Below are 12971 nucleotides of genomic sequence, written 5' to 3' on the forward strand. Positions count from 1 at the left end.
AATTTTACTATGAATACGATGTTTTATACAAGGAGATGGCTGAGTGAACTCGATGCAGTATATGGAAGGATCAGATTATCGCAACGTAACTTCAAAGTCCTGACTGCATATTTGCTTTTGTGGGTAAGCATGTCGGCAAAAAGCGTCACGTTGGCGTCCCGATTCGGACTCGTATACTACCAACTTGTGGGTGGATTTTTTACTGATTTTGAGGATAAATTTGGTGATAATTTTTTGTTGTTCTGTCAAAAAATGATATATAATTACACAAACTGATTTTTCTGAAGGTATTGGGGCGACGACTTCAGATATTTTTTACCCTTCATTGCCGGTGCGGGGGCCGACTATTGCGTCGTAATCGGATTAGTAGGCCGTTAATTATTTTCGTTCAAATTTAATACGACTGAAAATAACATTTTCTGACAAATTTTCGCCGATTTTGACCATTTAGTCAGTATACAGAAGTTTTGTAAGAACATGAATGTTGGTATTTTGAATTTTGTCTGTAATATAAATATTTTGTTTATTTGTGATATGTCAATAAATAAACAACCAGTGTTTGTTTTATTAATATTTTGTTACTTTAATCCATATTTCGGTTGTGTGTGTGATATTTGAATGCATGTATTTGCAACTATGATGTAGAAAATTTATTTTCCATTCAAATGATACCTTATTTTTCAAAAATAAGCAACTCTAAGTATTTTTTATATCAGTTTGATTACACCACACTCACTCTCACATTATGTCAGTGAGGGGGCTGGTGGACAACACACAATCCCATGAGGCAAGTGGTGGTGAAAGGGTTAAGTAAGTGTTTTCGGCGAGAGCTAGGTTTGCATGCGTGGTTCGTGGCATGCGCTTCGGCACGGAAATTCTGCCATCGTAAATGAATTGCTTGCTCTCTAGTCAAATACTTTAAAGAATCTTAGTAAATGGTTCATTGTCAATCGAAATGGCTATATTTCAAAGAAAAATTTCATTCTGTTTGAATACACGGCGTAGTTTCTGAGAGTGTACGCCGATTCCCGTAACTGACACACTTCCGCATTCAGCGACGTAGCAAAAACGAGGCGCTTAGACAATGTAAAATATGCTAATTCGGTACCCTCCGTTCAAGCTGTCAGGTCTAGCCATTACCCCATACATTATAGGTACTAAATATCATTATACATGTAACTGAGACAGCCGTTTGTAAGAAAATGGTGAAACAGACAGACAGAAAGACAGACACACACACACACACACACACACACACACAGACAGACAGACGCATGACAGACACAGAGACAGACATCCCATTTTAATACCTCCCGTACCCTTACGGAAGGTAAAAACAGAGGCCGTTTGGAAAACAATGGAAAACCTGAACTAGACACTGGCACAGAAAAATAATATATTATAAAATAAAAATACCGCCAATGGCATAGTAGCACAACTGTACAGTTTTTAAAAATGTTTATCCATATGCTAGTCCATACTAACAATAGGTGTTCATTTGCTGAATAACTATCCAGTTGCCTACATTTTTTTGTATCCAACCATGTTGCTATCTTTACGATAAATGCTATCATTTGGCTGTTGCTATGGGCGTGGTCATATTGTTAGATATATTTGCATACATTTATGTATGTTTTTGTTCACTTGTGTATGAATTCCTGATATTGTCTTTGCAATACACATGATCATTTGGCTGTTGCTATGGGCGTGGTCTTGTTGCTAGGCAAATTTACATACATTTTTTGAATGTTTATTAAATTGTCTATTAAACCCCATTGTTATCTTTGTGAAATACACCACCATTTGGCTGTTGCTATGGGCGTGGTCATGGTTACTAGGGTATTTGCATACATTTTTTGAATGTTTACTCACTTGCCTACCAGATGATATTGTTATTTGACCAAAATATACTGCCATTTGGTTGTTGCTAAAGGGCGTGGTCATGGTCGCTAAGGCCAATTTTGTCAAAATATTTTGAAGAAAATCTGCAGAATAATAGTTTCAGAAACATCTCACCAAGTTTCAGACTCATTGACCGAGTACTTTATGAGATATAAGTTTTTGACCAAAAATGAACATTCTTACACCTAATTTGCATATCACTCATGGAATCATTGTATGCTATAATATATTGTTGTCCATACATCCCAAGATGCATTCCCATTAAATTTCAGCCCAATCTGCTCAGTAGTTTTGGAATTATAGATTTTTAACCAAAAAGACACATTTTTAGCCCTAATTTGCATATCACTGATGGAATCATCATGTCATGTACAAATCTTACTTTACACCCCCTAAAGAATGTTCCCACCAAATTTCGCACCAATCTGCCCAGTAGTTTCTGAGTTTAAGTTTTTTGACCAAAAATCACATTTTTTTACCCAAATCACACACCTGTGATGCGATCATTTTGATTTGAACAATTTCCCAACTAGACACCCAAGGTAATGGACCCACCAAATATCATGGCAATCGGTTCAGCAGTTTTTGACTTTAAGTTGTTTACACACACACACACACACATCCACACACACACACACACACACACACACACACACACAGACAGACAGACGCTGGGCGATCCCTATAGCACAACTGAACCTCAGTTCAGTTGTGCTAAAAATAAACAAGTCATTGACAATGACATAGTCCCCGCTATGATTGGGTTTTGAGGAACTGGCAGTTTATGTTGTCATTTTCAAACCTGGTTAATGTTGTTTGGCCTCATATAGTTGTTTTTAGGGTGAGGATTGGTACATGTATGGAGTCCCTGTGCTTCTTATCTCAAGTAAAGACATTGCACCCAACGATGATACAATTAGTTTGATACACAAAAAATTACAATTCAATTTCTTGATATCACTACTCTGATCACGCAACAACACTTGTCAACCTAAATCAAACAGACTTAGATATGTTGTGTCTGCTCATTGGACATGGAGCATGCCTACTCATGTTGTGTCTCCTCGTTGGGCATCGGACATGCCTTCAAGACGACGACATGGAATAAACCATTCAACAATAAAGGATGGGTCGGGGGGGGGGGGGGACCTGTTCAAGCATGTCTGAGTTATGGCTTTGGACATGAAAACTGCGCCAACAAAATGGCTACCAGGCAGCCATATCGGATTGTATCACAACGAAAATGGATATGAACATGTATGTCATAGAACACTGTGCTAATACCAACTTTGAATGAGATCTGTTCAAGCATGTCTGAGATGGCTTTGGACAGGGAAAATTCGCAAACAAAATGGCTGCTAGGCAGCCATATTGGACCGTATCGTATGCCATAGTATGTTGCCCCTGTACCAAGTTTGAAAAAAATCGGTCCAGGCATCTCAAAGAAATGGCTCTGGATGGACGGATGGCTCTGGATGGACGGAACACACTCCATAAGTCCGACAGGGACTAAAAAGTATGTGTGAAAGTAGTCTAGTTCCTATACAGTATCGTTACGATTAGGCCACAGTTGGCATCCAGACTAGCATGAAAGTGATTTACACAGGAAAGAAAGTCTTTGGGTTTCATGAAGTATTTTGCATAATGGAATAAGGAAGACTGCATGTAAAATGGTCGTAGTTTGGGCTCATCAATAACAGACAATAGGTGTTTACTTTTTATTGTCTACAAGCTAAAGGTTCATGAATATTCATCTAGACTTATGAATATTCACCGTACTACATAGTAACTACTGGTAGCTACTCGTCTTTACTCGTTAGGACGCATAATTACGATGTTTTTGTTTTTGATTTCACCCCTAAATCAAATATATAATTTGGTATGCAGTGAAAATGGAATTTATTTGTAATATTAATTATGCCAAATTATATGATAAACAGGATCCCGAGATACCTTACAGAAATACAAAGTACTTCCAAAATGCATGCATTTTTATTAAATGTAATAATCATATATCAATAAGACTACCATTTACCTTTCTTGTCACTTCTTTTCAATGTTGGGTTTGTCACATATTCTGCAAACTTAACGTCTGTGTCAAAGAGTCCCTGTCAACAAACATGATAGAAATATGATATCAACAAATGAGAGTATCACCATCAACACCTTGCTTGTCTTCCTAGGGTAAACCCATCCATCGATGGCCCATTTACCCCCAGCCTTTGCAATACATTTTTTGAATGTTTACTCCCTTGCCTACCAGATGATGTTGCTATTTGACCAAAATATACTGCCAATTGGTTGTTGCTAAGGGTGTGGTCATGGTTGCTAGGGCCAATTGTGTCACAATATAAGAAAATCTGCAGAATAACACTTCTAGAAACATCTCACCAAGTTTGTCTCATTGTCCAAGTACTTTTTGAGATATAAATTTTTGACTAAAATTTACATTTTATACCTAATTTGCGTATTTCTGATGAGATCATTATATGCTTAATATTTCTTCATCTATACACCCACAGACGCATCTCTATTAAATTTCAGCCCAATCTGGTGAGTAGTTTTAGAATTATAGGTTTTTGACCAAAAAGACACATTTTAACCCTAAGGGAATCATCATGTCATGAACAAATCTTAATTTACACCCCCGAAAAAAATTCCCACCAAATTTCAGGCAATCTGCCCAATAGTTTTGGAGTTTAAGTATTTTTTACCAAAAATTATATTTTTTGATCGAAACGCACATCTCTGATGTGATCGCTTTCGTTTGAACAATTTTCCATCTAGACGCCCTAAGTAATGTCCCCACTAAATATCAAACTAATTGGCCTGGCCGCTTTTGATTGTAAGTCGTTCACACACACACACACACACACACACACACACACACACACACACAGACAGACAGACACTTGGCCATGCTTATAGCACTACTGAACCTTATCATTTCAGTTGTAATAAAAATCTTAACAAAATGCCCGTTTTGCAGCCATATGGGATCGTATCACAAAATAAATTGACATGCATATGTATGCCATAGTGTGTTGTCCTTGTACCAAGTTTGAGAGAAATCGGTCCAATCATTTCTGAGATTGACTCTGGACACACACACGGACGCATAGAGCCCAATCTATAATCCCCAGACTTTGTCCGGTGGAGACTAATAAAAATACTTTCGATTCAGGTGAAGGGGGTGAAGGCTATGGTCAAAATGACTAGGAAGCAAAATGACCTGGGAGCAAAAGGCCAGGGAGCAACAGGTGGGGTGGGGGTAAGGGGTAAAAAGATGAGGCAATGGGCCTGCTTTGCCATCAATATGACCCATGTTCTCTCTATCATGATCCCATCCCACCCATGACCTCAACCCCTTCCTAACATAATTCATAGCCCCTCTCAGTCATTTGCCATTTCCTAAATCATGACATTTCACCAGTCAAAGACCATACCTCTTTCTCCATCATCATCTTCTCCATAATCCCTCCCTGTGATAATTCCATTCCTTTATAACCTAATCCCTCCCTGTGACCCCAACCCTTCCAAAGATAATTCCATCCCATTTTAACTTATTCCCAGATATTTCCTGAAGTGCACAATGAAATCTGGAAAGAGCATGTTACATAATACATGTACATCATTGGCTGTGTAGGTAAACATACATGTACATTTGTAGACCATGATGCTAGATGAAGATTGAGTCTACATACATGTACATATACAATGAACATGTATCTACCTTTATTGTTGTTAGATCTTTTTCAACAACGTCAATTTTTTTGTCCTTGGTGGCTGCAGAGTACAATGCATGAGCATATCGTCCACCAATACCATAGATTTGAATTGGAGGCTGTAAAAAAGACAAAAATAATATGTTACACGATGAATTTACATACATACAATGTAGTTACTAAATAATTTTGCTATACAAATGTACACAAACTGACTAATCATGAGGGGAACATCGCCTTTACCAGCAAAGTGCAATTCTTGCACTTTCTTATCAATCCTTATCAGCTCATTACCATAACTAAGTGTTTGCTTTTTGTAATTACATCTGATAAGCCTGAGTCGTTGCTGGTATAGGTACTAAGTCAAGACTGAAATGCTGTCGACCGAATGTGTGCAAGTACTAGTGAATGTGTTACTCCGCCGCAAGGCACAACTGGCTTGGGTGACAGGTCACGATTTGGCTTGGGTGAAAGGTCACGATCCGATCGCGATCATAACATTAGGATACATCGTGCACCGTCCATTGACAATGTTACATGTGGTATATGGACATCAGATATGTGAATTTGCTATTTAAGTATCTATGTGCTTAATTTTTCCAAAAATTATTTAACTACATGTAACTATGGAACGAGAAAAACTGTAGTTCCGAGTGCAAGGTTACTTTCAAGGAGTGAATCGTTTGAGTCAAGGGACATTATCAGCTGTTACAACTTTTATAATCCTATAGTATTACAGTTGACATTGCAAACAGATTAAGAGATTGTCAACAACCCGACTTGCCTATTGATGAACTCGGGTTATCCGTAGTTTGGTTTTATCGAGGCATTTCCGACATGTCACGGTAATAGCCAGGTATATACATGTACATGTAACCACCCTGATTTACAGTAAAACATAGTAGCAACAGTAAACTAGTATGCATTTGCAAGCAAAAGGCGTAGTTCCAGGGCACAGTTGGGGACATTCTATATCAAAATGGTTTGCTCAGTAAGTAAGATAGAGAAGGTAAGAACAAGCATGAAGGCTCTGTCTGGGTTAGCATCTAAGAAAAATAAGGAAAAGTCATCGAGGACTCTGATACCTCCGTTGGAGAGAAAACATGCTACATGCAACACCATGTACCAACAACAAGCTCTGGAACTTGAAGCGAAAGAGAAACACCCAGTACATGCATGTGTTACATCAAACTCAGTTCAATACACATAGTAAAAGCATGCTTTTGATTCGACAGTTTTGTACAAATAAACATGTCTTCTGTCAAATTAGTTAGTTTTTGGTAGTCGTGTCTTTGCTGACATGACGTACACATGTGCCACTGTCCACATATACGTATCTCGGCCTCTCTGTAAATTGCTGTTGACATTCATTTCACTCAGAATAACACGATAACAAGTCATTGAGAATGACATAGTCCCCGCTATGATTGGTTTTAAGGAATTATCACTACTCTGATCACGCAACAACACTTGTGAACCTAAATCAAACAGACTAGATATGTTGTGTCTGCTTGTTGGACATGGAACATGCCTACAACAATAAAGGATTGGTCGGGTATGGGGATCATATCGCGATGAAAATGGATATGCACATGAATGTCATAGAACACTGTCCTAATACCAACTTTGAATGTGATCTGTTCAAGCATGTCTGAGTTATGGCTTTGGACATAGAAAAATGCAAACAAAATGGCTGCCAGGTGGCCATATTGGATCGTATTACAACAACAATGAATATGCACATGTATGTCATAGAACACTGTCCTAATACCAACTTTGAATGAGATCTGTTCAAGCATGTCTGAGTTATGGCTTTGGACATGGAAAATTCACAAACAAAATGGCAGCCAGGCAGCCATATTGGATTGTATCACGACGAAAATGGATATGCACATGTATGTCATAGAACACTGTCCTATAATACCAACTTTGAATGAGATTTGTTCAAGCACAATTTAATCAATGCATATGATTAGTTTTGTCAGGAAAGCTACAATTATTTCAAACTAAATGCCCAGAGAAGAGTAGACTTTAAAAAAACATTAAAAAGTTTGCGCAGGGACGTCACGTGACGTATACCGTACCTACATGGTGTCGCAGCTGGCCGAAATCTCGTGATATGTGAGACTAATATGTACTTTACTTTACTATGGACGACTTCAAAAACTCGCGAGATTTTGTGACGTCATTACATGTACCCGCCATGTTGGAATTGTGTATGCAGTCTCCCTGGTTGAACTTCGCGATGGCCAACTATTAACCTAAAAGTGTTTTAAGAGTAAATTTGAACAAAAAACTAATGATCGGACACAGCATCCCCACTTTATCAAAAGGTATATGAGTCTGCTATACTTTTTTGGCGCTGTTGAAGAATACAAGTCGAAAGTCTATAGCATCATGTTTGTTACGTGTATTTCAAGTGATCGTGGACAGTGGAGGGCAGAGGGGAAACACGTTACCGCACATGGTGTCACAATATTTGAAGCTGGGCACAAAACATTAAAGCAGTGCGCTGGCCATCGATACCAGTGCCTTGCTGAAAACTCCTCATGATGGCGACTGCCAGAATTATCGTGAAGTATACAAATGTATGTTGTGAACGATTTTACCATCAAGATCGTGCGAGAATTTCTGTTCGCCACTGTGGCGAACAAAGCATAAAATATTTTCGTCAAATTGAATACGAGTTCGCGTTTGCGAATTTGGCGAATGTTAGCGCGAACACAGCCTCAACTCCACAACTATTAGTATAGTACCACCTCCAACACGATATTGTCAGCTATCAAAAGTTTTTAGCTTACACAAATAGCGACTGAGATAGGGGTCCCCAATGGCTAGCGTTTGCCACAATGCATGGAACGCCAAAGTTTATTCACCTACTCTGCCGTAATACCATTCAACAGCAACTATTGCTGCAAAACATGCTGCCATAACTAGTTCCACACATGCATATTAGCCTTGTTTTAACTAGCTTGCCATTTTGAACACATGGAAGTGAACGGTTTTCAAGTACGATCCAAATGACGATCGTAATTTTTTAGTGCGTTTTTCGCTAGAAAAACCGAATTTCAACACGGCGGAAGTAATTAATTTTCCATTGAAATGAAACCTTGTTTTTCAAAAATGAGCAACTGTAAGTATTTTTGCTAAAGGTGTGTTACTGTTAGCATCGGCAGAATTGTAATGCTTTCATTGCCTGAAAATAACACTTTCTGCCAAATTTTCATCAATTTTGACCATATAATCAGTATACAGAAGTTTTGTAGGAACATAAATGTTGATATTTTGAATTTTATTTGTAATATAATTAGTTTGTTTATTTGTGATGTCAATAAATAAACAATGCATGTTTGTTTTATTAATATTTTATTATTTTAATCCACATTTTGGTTGTGTGTAACATTTGAATGTATGTATTTGCAAGTATGGTGTAGAAAATTAATTTTCCATTCAAATGGTTCATGTACTTTATTTTTCAAAAATATGCAACTCTTAAAATTTTTACATCAATTTGATTACATACACATGTACCACTCACTCTCACCTTATGTTAGTGAGGGGGCTGGTGGAGCAGAACAAACAATCCCATGAGGCCAATGGTGGTGAAGGAGTTAAAGTACTTGTACTATGAAGTTCTGTGCAAATGAACTCTATGAAGCCATGTCTTTACCGGCAATCTATGCCAACAAAACAATTTTCTCTTTTAATTTGCTGGTATATTCAAGTGTACTTTTGGGTAATATGGAGGTAGATGGGAAAACAAATTTATGCCGTATGACTGGAAACTTATCACTGATCGGGGCCGCTGACACATAAGCTTGACCCTTTTTCCTCGAGTTCCTGGAAACTGCGTGTCGGTGTATCAAAATATATCTCATGGAAATACAATGTATACTTGTCACAGTATTTAATAAGGAAACAAACTGCGGTTCCTGCGGACCTGACCATGATCAATGGTGATCTGATTACTTCTACTTCTACTTCTACTTCTATACTGTGTAAACATCCTAAAGGATTATCATCACACAGGCGTAACGCTGGCGGCGTCCTTTAGATCTCACCCGTGTTCAGGTGAGCACGATCTATGAGATCGGTGATATCAAGAGGGCTGGAGAGGGCAGATTTGAAACTGTCTATTGTCTTTGCTTGTTGAATGGATAATGGTAAGAGATTCCATTCTGGAATTGTCCGAGGAAAAAGTGAATATTTGTAACAGTTTTTCTTAGCGATGATCGATATGAAAGAAGAACCAGGTACACTTCCCCTAGTAGAACGTGATGATGATTCTGGTAGTTTATCATCTTGAAAAGCAACTAGATTATTTGTAGCTTTGTATAGGAAAGTTAGTCTGCTAACTGCTCTGCGATTTTCAAGGCATTGCCATTGGAGCTTCCGTAGCATATCGGATACACTGGCCTCCCTCTTGTAGTTTCCGGTGACAAATCGAGCTGCTTTGCGTTGAATTTTTTCAACAGCATTTTTGCCAACTTTGGTGTAAGGGTCCCAAATACTTGCACAATACTCCAAACGCGGTCGTACAAGGGACATATATGCATGTATGGCTCATGCATGCATATATATACTTTAATATATTCAATCTCAATTACATGTATGTTCTGGGGTCCATTCACACTAAAGAACATTAGGCCGTGCCCTGTGCCTGTCTGTGGTAATGAGCATCTCATGAATATGCACGGTAACAAAGTAACAAAACCACAAGCAGTTGGGGAGGGTTTGGAATACCACAGAAACTGGACACAGAACCGCTGACTTGAAATGGACTTTTTCCCTAAGTAACTATGATACTTACCTTGACCAGCTGTGTTCTGGTGACTGAGGTGCTGAAGCATCTTGCCTAAAATAAAAAAGTAAAGCATGACAGTTAGTATAATAAATAGCAAATGTCATTTTCAGACAGGGCATTCCATTGAGATTACGTTAAGCGGTGGGTTGGCTCATGCATGCATACTTTAATATATTCAATCTCTGCATGCAGGTGTTTACAAACACATTTACGTCATTACTATGTCTTATCGGTTTATGGTAATTATGAGTTTGATGAGTGTGTAGACGTTGTCATTCACACATTTCAGTTAACGCACTGGTGGTTATTTTTACAAGCCCCTTCCTTAAGATGAATATGCATGAAAAATTAGCCATTGTCCTATGTTTGTGCTTGTCGCTAATGTGGTTCTCTGATTGGCAATTATTTATATCCTGAACTGCAGAGATGACATTTGCTAGACCTTGGATATTCCATCCTCGATAGCGATGTTCGGTCGTGTGTCGTACTGTATTGGAAGAACAGCCGAGGTCTAGCAGATAGACTACGACTGGCCTAGAATGTGGAAGTGCTAATGTACATGTACGTCGCGGATATCAACAACGCGGCATCACAAGGGTTAAAGTGTACATGCAAAGGTTGATCATTTTTTTCATTATTATGTTTATTTTGCCATAAAAATAAATGAAATTGCATTCATACCTCTAAATATTATGTGCAATGGCAAGAAAGTAACAAAAGTACTTGCCCCCTTAATCCCCTGTGCTTCGACTAACTTTGGCAATTCAGCTAGCTCATGAAGGTGTCGAGGTCCCATGTGTTACAAAAGCCTTATAAGCCTTTGTGTAATGTTTACTTATGAATTACTTATTATTATTACGCTTGCCATATAGTATTATCTTTAACTGCACATATTGTTGTGTACCAGTGTTTTGTTGGCAGCACCCGCAGTGAAATGATCACCCTACACACATTTCCATGTGATATAACTGAGTAGGTAACGCGTGAAGGCAGTTGAAACCACGCATAAAAACTGGACAATGACGCCATACAGTGAGAGCCAGTAAATGTTACCGGGGCAGGGGTTCTCCACGCCACCAGTGTAGCCATGATCGAAGCGAAAACAAATCATTGAAAATGACATAGTCCCCGCTAAGATTGGGTTTTAAGGAACTGGCAGTTTATGTTGTCATTTTCAAACCTGGTTAATGTTGTTTGGCCTCATAATGGTCATATGGTTGTTTTTGATATCACTACTCTGTTCAAGCATGTCTGAGTTATGGCTTTGGACATGGAAAATTCGCAAACAAAATGGCTGCCAGGCAGCCATATTGGATCATATCATGACAACAATGAATATGCACATGTACATTTGTATGTCATAGAACACTGTCCTATATACCAACTTTGAACGAGATCTGGTCAAGCATGTCTGAGTTATGGCTTTGGACATGGAAAATTCACAAACAAAATGGCTGCCAGGTAGCCATATTGGATCGTATCACGACGAAAATGGATATGCACATTTAAGTCATAGAACACTGTACTAATACCAACTTTGAATGACATCTGTTCAAGCATGTCTGAGTTATGGCTTTGGACAGGGAAAATTCGCAAACAAAATGGCTGCTAGGCGGCCATATTGGATCGTATCATAAAACAAATTGACATGCATATGTATGCCATAGTATCTGGCCCTGTACCAAGTTTGAAAAAAATCGGTCCAGGCATCTCCAAGAAACGGCTGCGGATAGACGGACCGACCACGGACGGATGCACGGACAGACGGAACCCAATCCATAAGTCATAAAAACATAAAATAATTTGAAATGATGCTTCACGAATCAAGAAAGCAAGTTAGCTTCATAAAACATTTTCAGTACGATAGCAATTTTTTGGAAACAATGAGTAGTCCGATTGTATGTTTTGATTTCCATGTTGCTGAGTCGGTCGTTTTCATCGTGATACATCACATGTACATACTGTCGCAATCTTATTAAAGTAAAAAGACGCAACGCTAATTATAATGTTGCTATTTTTGTTTCCATTGTTTTGTCTACCTGAACAATTACAGTGTCGTGCCAATCACATGTCAAAAGTAGATAGACACAGCAAAGTACAGTCAACACTGCACGCTCCCAGGTCAAATAAATCCACAATGTAAGACATGTCTATCCATCAACAAGCGACCTATCGGTCAGAATAGCTCCGCTGGTTTTTTTTTTTTTTTTTTTTTGGTGACATGTAGAAGTGGTTCAGTTCTTCAGCTCTTTACTATGCAGTTTTGTTTTAGCGATGCAATAAAGTGGTTAGTGGTTTCATATGATGTCTCACTATAAAACACATTTTACACAGAAGTTGGTAATGTATTGTACTTTTATACCATAGTCACCATTTTATAACAAAAATTTACTGTTATGAAAAATTGCACAAAATCTCAGGGAAAAAATGACTGGGAAATGCACACAAGAAAAAAAAGAAAAAAAGAGGATTTTGAGGTTGGCTATAAATAATTCCAGTGTCTTACAGCTGTAACCCTGGAAAATTTTAATGATGAATGA

The 12971-nt window shown here is 38.3% G+C and overlaps 1 protein-coding gene across 1 annotated transcript in view; it reads right to left on the bottom strand.

Annotated features, from left to right (window-relative positions):
* The window catches only part of LOC144432750 (ATP synthase subunit O, mitochondrial-like), a 65493-nt gene that overhangs the window by 40903 nt on the left and 11619 nt on the right, over positions 1-12971 (bottom strand). The window contains exons 2-4 of the mRNA XM_078121021.1: positions 10438-10482; positions 5636-5746; positions 3938-4010 (exon numbers count right to left, since the gene is read on the bottom strand). Of these exons, the coding sequence (XP_077977147.1) occupies positions 3938-4010; positions 5636-5746; positions 10438-10482 (229 nt within the window). The remainder of the gene's footprint in view (positions 1-3937; positions 4011-5635; positions 5747-10437; positions 10483-12971) is intronic.

Source organism: Glandiceps talaboti, chromosome 3 (assembly GCF_964340395.1).
Source record: "Glandiceps talaboti chromosome 3, keGlaTala1.1, whole genome shotgun sequence".
Lineage (NCBI taxonomy): Eukaryota > Metazoa > Hemichordata > Enteropneusta > Spengelidae > Glandiceps > Glandiceps talaboti.